This window comes from Thalia democratica, chromosome 9 (assembly GCF_965202585.1).
Source record: "Thalia democratica chromosome 9, ktThaDemo2.hap1.1, whole genome shotgun sequence".
NCBI classification, from domain to species: Eukaryota; Metazoa; Chordata; class Thaliacea; order Salpida; family Salpidae; genus Thalia; species Thalia democratica.
In genome coordinates, this window is record NC_139173.1 from 33,504,182 (window position 1) to 33,514,845 (window position 10,664).

The 10,664-nt window shown below is 23.8% G+C and overlaps 1 protein-coding gene across 1 annotated transcript; it reads left to right on the forward strand.

The window, feature by feature from the left end:
• The first annotated feature begins 4,540 nt into the window (after window positions 1-4,540).
• LOC145844035 (small ribosomal subunit protein eS27-like) lies at window positions 4,541-10,137 on the forward strand. Its single transcript, XM_082951362.1, has 3 exons — window positions 4,541-4,611; window positions 6,485-6,704; window positions 9,980-10,137. Exons 1-3 carry the CDS (start codon window positions 4,606-4,608, stop codon window positions 10,006-10,008), a joined length of 255 nt encoding a protein of 84 aa, XP_082807488.1. The 5' UTR covers window positions 4,541-4,605; the 3' UTR covers window positions 10,009-10,137.
• Window positions 10,138-10,664: the final 527 nt, after the last annotated feature.

The following is a 10,664-nucleotide window of genomic DNA, read 5'->3' on the forward strand; positions in this document are numbered from 1 at the left end:
CAATCAAGGAACTCTATTTAAAACTTTTCAAAAAGTAAATTCAGTGTGTGTTAGTCGTTATTCAATGTGTAACTCGAACCTGATTTACATCAAAAATTAGTTTCTATTTTTTGATGTTTTTCTAGTTTTTTTTTTTTTCTTTTTAAAAAACCGTGTTTACAACTACAAAATAAATACTAAGTGTGAATCAATGTTTCTAATGTTCTTTTTACTACTAGAAGTTTAATTGTTGAAAAAACAATTACAAATATCTGCTTTTTTAAGAAAGAACAAATACACTTAAGTAAAAATCAGTTCTTTTTTTCGTTTATTTATTTAAGTTTACGCAGTTTCATATTTTAAAATTTACTTTAGCTTTTAATGAGGTCTAATAACTAGTTTAATTTCTCTATCAGTTGTCAAAATTAATATTAATAAAACTTTAGTTAAATTATAGTGGGTTTTCACAATATTTTATAACAAGCTTTGCACAACTATATTTTACTGATAATTTAAAGGTTTAACTTTTTTAATTTTTAGTCGTTTATAGACAATAAAACTAAAAGAATTTTTTAAAACTTAAAAATATATAAATTAAATTCTTTGTTTTATTTATACAGGCTTTTAAGTGTAAATTTTATTGTTATGGCATCTGTACAAGACTTTTTTTATAACTGTTATAAGACTAGTTTTAAACTAACTATTCTTATTCAAATAGAAATTTAACTAGAATATTTTCGAATTATCAAGTATTTTAATCCGTTATTTTATTAAAACACAATAGTTTACCCTCAACTTATAAAAGGCTACAAGTACCAACCTCTCCGTTAAATAGTTCATGATAAATTAGTTTACAACTAAAACATGCAGAAGTTTTGAAGGCAAGTAGATTTTATAGAATAGTTATATCTAAGACTTAGATAATCCGTTAATAGTCATCAAAAAAATGGATACTTCGAACATTTTGTATAACTTTGATTAAATTGTTTTATAAAACATAATTTGTTTATAATTTGTTTAGTACAATGATACTAAGTTGGCTAACAATGAAACTATTATTGTCTTAATATAGTTTAGTAACCTACTTTTAAATTTATAAATTTTCTGATAACATTTATTGTATGATAAAACTTTCTTCGACCAAATATTCGTTTTAATTTTCAATTTTAAGTTAGTTTGGTAAAAATATTTTGAATAGTTTTAGTTTAAGAGTATAAATAAAAACCAGCTTCAGAAATAAATTTAGTTTGAAACATTTAAATACTTTTTAATTCGCAAAAAAAATTAACTAGGAAATTTAGTAAATTATTTTCGGAACAACGTTATAAAATATAAATAAAAGAAGTAAATTATATGTATTAAAAATCTGTTAAATGAAACCGAATTTCAAAACAAGTTTAAATTTGTATTTTTATGGCTTGGTTACAGTTTTTAAATAAGAAAGACCTAAAATAGTTTTACCACAAAATATAACTAGTGTTTTGTCAATCTTTCAATAGACCTGTTTTTATAATTTTAGTCTTTAAAGTACTTGTAAAGAATTTTTGTTATACCTTAATTAGTTTTGAGGGAAACTGAAATATTAAAATTAAAAAAAAAACCTTTAAATTATAAGCCTTATTTATGAAATAGCTTATATAACTTGATTTATTTTTGATGTTTAATGTTATAGAAAAAAAAAAATTAATTAATAGTTTAAATCATTGGAGAGTTAATAGTGAATAATTTTACTTTAACTGGAAACATTTAACTTTAAGATTTTTTATTGAACTTTTTTGAATGTTTTAAAAATCTAAAAGATTAATTTATTTCAATTTTATAGTTATAGTAAGAACTAAACTGTTTCAATAATTTATAAATATAATTACTTTTATATTATTTAAACCTTTATGCCAGACTATTTAAAATTAAGTAAGGTTTGAGTGAAGTTTATATATAGTTAAAAATAAGTAAAACTAATTACCTACATATAAAAAAACTTAAAAATATTTTTGGCCTATCTGTTAACTTAAAAATATCCAAATTTAAAAGCCTACGGATAGTTTTACTTTAAATAGTAATTTAATCTATTCTGAGAAATGCAATAAGAATTATGTAGACATAACAATACTTTATTTTTGATTTTTGTATATAAGCACTTACTAGTGTATCTTATGACTTTTTTTTAAAACAAACAAAATTGTATGTTAAAATTTTATTTTAGGGTAAAAACCAATTAAAACAATTATATTTAAATTTTAAGTAAAATATTTATTTGATAGTTTTAACTGAGTAGGTCAACCATTGTAATGAAGTTATTCGTCTCAAAATATTTGGTAAATTATATACTTTAAAAAAATTAAACATAATAACAAACGCTGTTAAAATTGATTTAGAAAGGTCTTGAACAAATCAAAAAAGATTGTTATACAATCCTTCATAATTTTAATAAACTAGAATACTTGTATGCAACTATTTTAAGTACAGCAAAATAAACAAGTATGTACAAGTATCGAGAAAACTTGTACACATTTTTAATAGGGTTTGTTAGTTCTATATTTCCCTAAAATTAGAAAGTTTCTATTTCGAGTGTTTTTTAAGTAAAAAATGGCTAATATAGTAAATACTAAACAGAAATCTCCTTATACTTAATTATTGATAAGTTTGAAGTAAATAAAAACAAATTATACAGTAATCTTCCTTTATTCTACCAACATATGTTTCTGTGTGTCAACGAATCAACACACTTCAACTGGGTTCTGTAAAAAAATAATTACTGTAATGAGAGAATAGAAGCATAGAATAAAGTAGGTGTATACATGTTTTCATTAAAATAAGATATTTTCTACAGATAAGAGTTATTAATAGGTAAAATACTTAATATTAAATCCGACTGTTATAAAACTATATAATATTTATGATTATTAAGTCTAAAATAAGTAAAGTAAGCTATGCTTCTTTTCTCTGATTACAGTAATTATTTTTTTACAGAACCCAGTTGAAGTGTGTTGATTCGTTGACACACAGAAACATATGTTGGTAGAATAAAGGAAGATTACTGTATAATTTGTTTTTATTTATATTCCAGTGAAGTTACTTCACTAGGATGTTTTGTTAGCAAACAATTAAAACTATATTTTGAATAGTTATGTTTGAAGTACAAATAAAATTCAAAATTTGTTATTGTAATGACAATAATTATAAGCTATTTAAAACATTCGTTTAAAAACTCATGTAAAATGAATTCACAGTACCTAAACAAACTAAAGTTTTAATTATTTGGAAGCTACTAAAGTAAAAAAATCTAATAAAAAATTATTTTTGTAAAATAAATCAAAGACAAAATAGAGAGTAGTAAAAGTTATGTCCTAAGTATTTTAAGTAAAAAAAAAGTTTTTTTTTTCTAAAAATAAGCTTAACCACTTTGATAACATTTTTTATATTACTTTCGTTATTTATTTATTTATTTAAATAATCTATAACATTTTTTATGAATAACATTATTTGGACGAAGTTTTAGCTTTTTGTTGTTCTCATATCAAGTTCACACGCAAAATAAAAAAGTTGAAATGGCTTATTGCTGAAAGTAGATCGTTTTACAATGTATTAGAAATATATTCAAACCATGTACATATAAAATTATAATATTCTAACTTTTTTTTGTTTAAACCTGCTGGCTTTATTCTTACTATTTTAAACTATTACTGTATTTAAGGTCGTCATTAAAAACCTTACTTACGCCACCAATCAACAACATTTATTGAAGGCTAACAAAAAAGTTTCAATATGCTTTTATTTCAATATTTGTCCTGGAAAAGTTGTTAAAAGGTATCCCTTGCGTGCGACTCGATAACTATAAGGTTGTTAGTGCACCACGTTCTAGGACTAAAAATTTTGAGCGTCCTTTGTTGTTGTTAAAAAAACTATTTGATTTGCTGAATAAGCTTTATTTTCAGATTTTTTCAGCTTATAATGACCTTTTAATATACTTTCCACAAGTTAGAATTAAAATATAAAAATACAACTATTATATATGGCAGCGTTGTCAGAGTTTAAGAATTAAAGAATAGTTGTAAATTATAAAACGCTTGTTTGTTTTAGCTTAAAATTTCATGCTCGGGTAGTTTTTGGCTATCTGTTCGTTATTAATCTGGTAGTTTTGATAAACATATATATGTTTAGTGTATTAATTTAAATATTATTTGATATGTTAATAAAATAAATATACGCTTCACATCCTCATAAGATTTTTATCATATAATAACTTTTTTTGCTAAAAAAATACTTTTTCTTAGTTGTTGTTAAAAAACCGTTAGTTTGATATTGTTTTTTTTTTTTGTAAAATTTTGTTTTTGTAAAGCTTAGTTAGAAGGTAATGTTTTTAAGTTTTAACAAAACTAATATTTTTCAAAAATCAAAAGTTTTATTCAAACTTTTGTTATTCAAAACATTATTTAAGAATAATTAATTTCTTAACTTAATGGATAAGTAAACTATAAAAAAAGCTTTGTTTTATTAAACTACTTTTAAGGTCTTGATTTTAAAACAAAATAATAAAAAGCCATTTTAGTAAAAAAGTTATGTTTTCTGAATATTTCATTGTAAACCTTCTTACTCTATGGCCAGCTAGATCTTTACACTTGAATCATGCCAGTAAGTAATAAGCTTGTTTTAAATATTAATATTTATTTATATTAGTAATTTTTGGATTGTTTTGATGTACGGGAATAGTATATTTATTCTTAGAGCAACTGGTTTAGATAAGGTCTTTTCAAATTCTTTGAAAATCTCTTCTCTGTATTTTGAACTAAAAATATTTAGAAGGTTATATGAAAATTTATCCATTAAGATTATAAAAGAATATACTTAGTGGTATGAGTGTAAAGTAGTAATGCTCATTATTGAGTATTATGGGGTTCATTGTGACAGAAAATAGTTTTTGTTAGTTCAAGAAAACACCATTATGACAAACCTTTACAGTTAAACCTCCAACCTTATTTAAATTATTCCCATTGTGTTTCAAATTCTATAAATGTTTGGCAGGTAAATTTTTTTTATTTACTGCATGATTTTGTTAAAGCTCGTAGTAATTGATGTATTATGTCATATAATATTATATTTAATTTAATTGCATAGTCAATGAAATTTTTGATATTTATCTTAAGAAGAAATTATACTATCAGAATGTGAATATAATTAAAATTGCTACAAATTTAAATAATGTAGCTTAAAATCTGTAGAAATTGATTATGTATAATCCTTTTCTCTGTAATGAATTTCTGCTTGGGTTCCTTATAGCTGATTTGAAATAACTCTTAAAGTTGTAGTGGTTGACTCATATACAAATTATATGTTTGTTTTCACGTGTTTTATAATGAAGTCTACATAGTTTTATTTTAGCAGTTACAAAAAACTTACATTTAGGAACATAGATAGTATTCTTGTGATTAAGTTCTCATAATAGAAATTCTGAATAAATCACCCTGTTTATAGCTTTTCAACTCTGTCTTAAAATCAATATCCAAATGCAGTAAGATTTGTTCTAGTGCAAATAGAATTATAAGTCTTAATAGTTTAAGTTACAAATAACAGTAAGTTATAGATTTATTGATCATGCCCCAGTGCTGGTTTTGATCTTACAACTAACAATTTCTCAAATGTTAATTAGTTACACCACACAATTCTTTGAAAATAGGTTGTAAGAAATACTCATAATACATTATTTCTATCTAACCATATGTAATTATTTAATTATTAATAATTGTGTTAAATAATTTAGATCAGTGGTTTTAAACAGCCATTAAAATTTCTTTAGGTTGATAAAAGTACACTTAATGTTCAATAAGTAACAGTTAAATTTAGTTAATAATTTGAATTGATAAATGAATATATTAGCAAAAAATATCACTACTGGTTTTAACACAGCAGAGATAATTAGAAAATTATTCATTAACACTTATATAATTTTAAATTTTCTTTTAAAAATTAGTAATAAAAACTTGATGTGTTAAAAGAAACTTAATATTAAGTATTTATTTTAGGATAAATATATTAATAATTTGATACTAATAGAGTTAATAGAAAGCTTGTGTAATAACAAACCATATTTACAAGAAATTGCCCATGTATCATTAATATTCTTCTCCCCTCAATTATTTCAACATTTTGTATAAAAAACAACTTTTTTTCATTACTAGTCATGTTAGAGCATTAGAATAATCTAGTACCAAACTAGTTTTCAATTAACTTACCATCCAAGATTTATAAAGACATTAGACATATGATATCAATGTTTTCCAATTTCAAAATATTAGATTATCTGTTACAAAGTTGGTTCATTTCAGTATCTATAAAAATAAAGTACATTTTAAAACTTTAATAAACTGTTTAAAGTAACTCCCATGTTATTGCTTTTTGAATAAATTTAACCTTACAAAATTCTGTAAATTATCCATTCACTCTAGTATAGATAATCTGAAGTAATTATTTGATTATTATCATCAATTGACTAAATGACTGCCAACAGTTGTCAATCGATCTCTTGAACCCCTCCTTTGAGGAAGAGCAGCGCAAACACAAGAAGAAGAGGCTGGTTCAGTCACCAAACTCCTACTTCATGGACGTCAAGTGCCCCGGATGCTACAAGATCACCACCGTCTTCAGCCACGCCCAGACCGTTGTCGTGTGCTCAGGGTGCTCTGCTGTTCTTTGCCAGCCCACCGGAGGAAAAGCTAGGCTTACAGAAGGTAATTTTTGGTTTTTATTAAGTTTAAGACTTTTCTTGTTTGTGTTTAATGTTGTAGCATTTCCATTGTGATTTTAAGGGCTGCTAAAAAACTTTGAATCCTGGAAAAAACCTGGATTTTTTTGATATTTTATACTTAAGCCTATTTCTATATAAAAAATAACAAAGTTCATAAAGATTTAAAATCTTCAGAAAAGTAATTTTTTTGTGCCAATAATATTTTTATTTAAAACCACAAATTAAAGTAGTTAAACAGTATCTCTACAATGTTGTTATACTATTTAAAACAGTTTCATACCATTTAATTTAGTTTTGTACTAAAAAAAACCTAACTTTTTAAACCTGGTAGTTAGGCTGTTTTAGTGTCTTAAGCATTGGTTGTTTTGTGTAAGCAGAACTACCATAACTTTTTTTTCAAAAATCAAAACTTTATCCTCAACCTTGTATTTGTTTTTGTCATATAAATATTACTGTTGATGATTAATGATCGCTTTTTTTACAATTTATTCTTATTTTATTGAGTTTTGAATAAGCTTAATGTTGCTACAATAGGTTCCTTATGAGAGGCACAAACTAAAACGCAAATAACTAGAAATCACTAAAGATCTACCTCCTATGTTTTTTAAGGTAGCTAAAAACTTTCAGAAAATGTTCCTTACAACAATTAGAATGTTAAGAATTTTATAAATATTGCAAGGAAGATTTCCTAATAGTTTGAGGTACTTATGTTAAAAAATGTAGAAAATAGATTTTCAGTGAAATACTATATTTTTGCTGTTATAGTTTGCGCCTCCTATAAGGATATTTGTCGCCTCCAACTTTGACATGCTATATCTCAATTTTTTTGAACTTTTAAAGTCTGTAACAAGCATCTTCAGCTTAGTTAAAACTCAATAATATAAGATAAGACTAAGAAAAAAGTGATTTATCCCTCCCCCCTGTGCCCTTTAAACATTTCATTTGTACCAATCAAGTTATAAGATGCAGTAAAAATTAGTTTTAAAAGAATAAAGTAATAAATAGATCAATTATATTTGGTTTACGTGCTCAAGTTAATTAATATTCATAAACTTTGCAGCTAATTGTGGACAAGCTTATAACAGTTAGACATCTTTTTTATTTAAATAAACAATAAACGTATCCATTCTTCAATTAAACCAACAAAGTTTTTGAAAGTAAAGTAGCATATAACAAAAGAAATAACATTCTCACAACTCAAACAAGCTTTTACAAAGTTTGTATTTGGCTTATTTATTAGCCAAACTTTAAATATCAGGTTCCCCTCCTTAAAGTAAAATTGATAACAAAAATTATAAGTGCTTACGATTTTTCAGCCCTTTTTAAACATATACAAGACTAATTTTTATTCAAATAAAATTCATCAAGTCCATTCAACACATAAATTTTTGTTTGTTAACTTGAAAAATTAAGTGCACCAATTTCTACAATATATATTAAATCTAAAGAATAATTAAATATATAAAGGACCTAGTTTTGTATCTTTTTGGCAACTGACATTATAAAAAACCTCACTGTATATATCAGGGTAGCCAAAAAACCTGGAAACCTGGAGTTTGACAATTCAGGCTAAAAAACCAGGAATTTGATAAATAGAAAAAACCGGAGTTTTGAACAAAAATTACTTTAAAAACCTAGAATATTAGACAATTTTAACATGTTAATTAGTAAGATTTTGAAATGACACAAAAAATCTATCTATTTATTTTTAACATGAACAAAAATTTATTTTAATAAAAATAATATATATCTTATCAATGTTTTTATACTTTTTATATTTTTACCTTAAACTATAAAGCTTTAAAGTAAAACTATACCTAAAAAGGTGTACAAAACCTGGAGAAAATTTTGCAAACCTTATATTTATATAAATTTTGTAGCTTGTTTGCAGTATAATGTGGTAAAATAATCTGTTTTAGACATAAACAAAACTAAGTTCCCTTGGAAGTGTAAGCAAAAAAAAATTTCTTCTCTTAATTATATTGAATTTTATCTTAATTGTGTTGTTGTGCTTTAAACAGGTAGGACAACTATTAGTTGTGGTACAACTTTATCTAAAAAATCTATCTTAAGAGTAGGTCATATTACTAAAACAGAAGTTTCATGTCTTACTTGTAGAACCATCATTTGTTGTGTTTATTTGTTTCAATATAGCTAAAAACAAATAGTCATTTTATCATTAGTATGACCATAGTTTTTATATTCTGTTCTTTTCTGTAGTTTTTTGAAAAAGCTTTTTTAATTAGTTGAACTTAGATTTGAACTATTATTATTTTAACTTAAAAAGATTTTTTAAAGTTTTCATAGTCAATGAATTTAAAATAAACTCATCGAGTTTTTTAATAATAAAACATTTAAGTATTTCTTTTGTACTATAACATGCTGTCTAAAAACATTTATTTTTATAATTATAATTGTCATTACAAGTTATGAGAGGTTATTTCTTCTGTTAATTAGTATTCTTTTTCGAATTTTCTATAATCACTATCATATTATCATAAGTTATATATTTTTATAGAATATCATCATCAATCTACTTAACCTTACATTATTAGTATACTTAACGATAATAAGGTTCTAAATTTACTAATTTAAAGAGTTGAATAAAAATAAAAGTGCAAGTTTTTGTTCCATGAAACCACAATAATTTTATAAGAAAAATTATGATATATGTAATATGTTATTAAAAGCCTTTTTAATGTTTAATTTCCTTAAATAGATTGACATTTAGTAATAAAAAATGTATTAAATGAAAGTTTGCTTTTTTCTTGTAGTTGGCCTCATTAATCATAAAGTTTTCTTAGTTATAAAAAAATTGGTCACATGCTTATTTTGTATTCTATTTATTTTATTCTTTTTTACAAATGCTATTTGATTAAACTTTACTAAGTTTGTTTTAGTTTATTTTAAAATAACTTTATTTATTAATATTTAATTTAGGCTTTATTCTTTTCAATTGTTTTAATCAGAGCAATTGATAAATTTTTATTTTAACTTTAATATGCATCAACTACTTGAATTAAATATTTTTGCATACTCCAGTTTTATTTTTATCTCTAGTTCTAAACATCGTTTCACGTGTTTACATCTTTTTCTTTTATAACTTTTTCTCTTAACTCTTGCACTAACAGTTTATTTATATTTGACCCTATTTTTATTTAGTTGGTTTTTTGTTGAGAAAATATTAGACTAACTGAAGACTGCGTGTAGTTCTGTGTCTACACTAATTTTAATAAATAAATATTATTCATTTTTCAGGATGCTCTTTCAGGAAGAAGCAAAACTAACCGATGGCATTGATCAGCAACGAACACCTCCCAAGGAAGTAGAAACATCTAAACAATTCCTTATTGCGGCGTTTTGTCGTATAGTTAATAAAAAATATTCAAAAAAAATTTATCTTGTTTTGTTGTGCTGAACTTTTGAAAAAAATAATGTGAAAAATGTTAATATTTATTTAGTTTATGCAAATCTTCTAACGTGCTAAAAATAATTAGTTAAAGCTTTTTCAATAAAGTAAGGCCCTATTCTGTTAACTTTTTCATTAAAAACTCAATTGACTGATATTATTTTATAATGGTTTTCTAAATTTATTAATTTCTGCATTTGCATAATAACAATATTATTATTTACTATAAAAAAAGCACTTTTTAGAAGTTTTACTAACACTAAGTCCCCTCTGTTTTTTTGCCTAAAACTATAAAAGACCAAGTTTATCTTTTTCAAGACAATATTTGTAAATAACATTCGACATTAATAACCTATTGTAATAGAGTGCTAAATATAGTAGAATTTAATACAGTTAGTTATTCTACTATTAAAATAAGTTGCTGTGGATATAACCATTGAATATATAAAACAACTTTTAATAATTGTTTGTTAAACTTGAGTATAAAAATTAACTTCACCTAGTAAGATTCCATTTAAAAAAAATCTTTTTTTG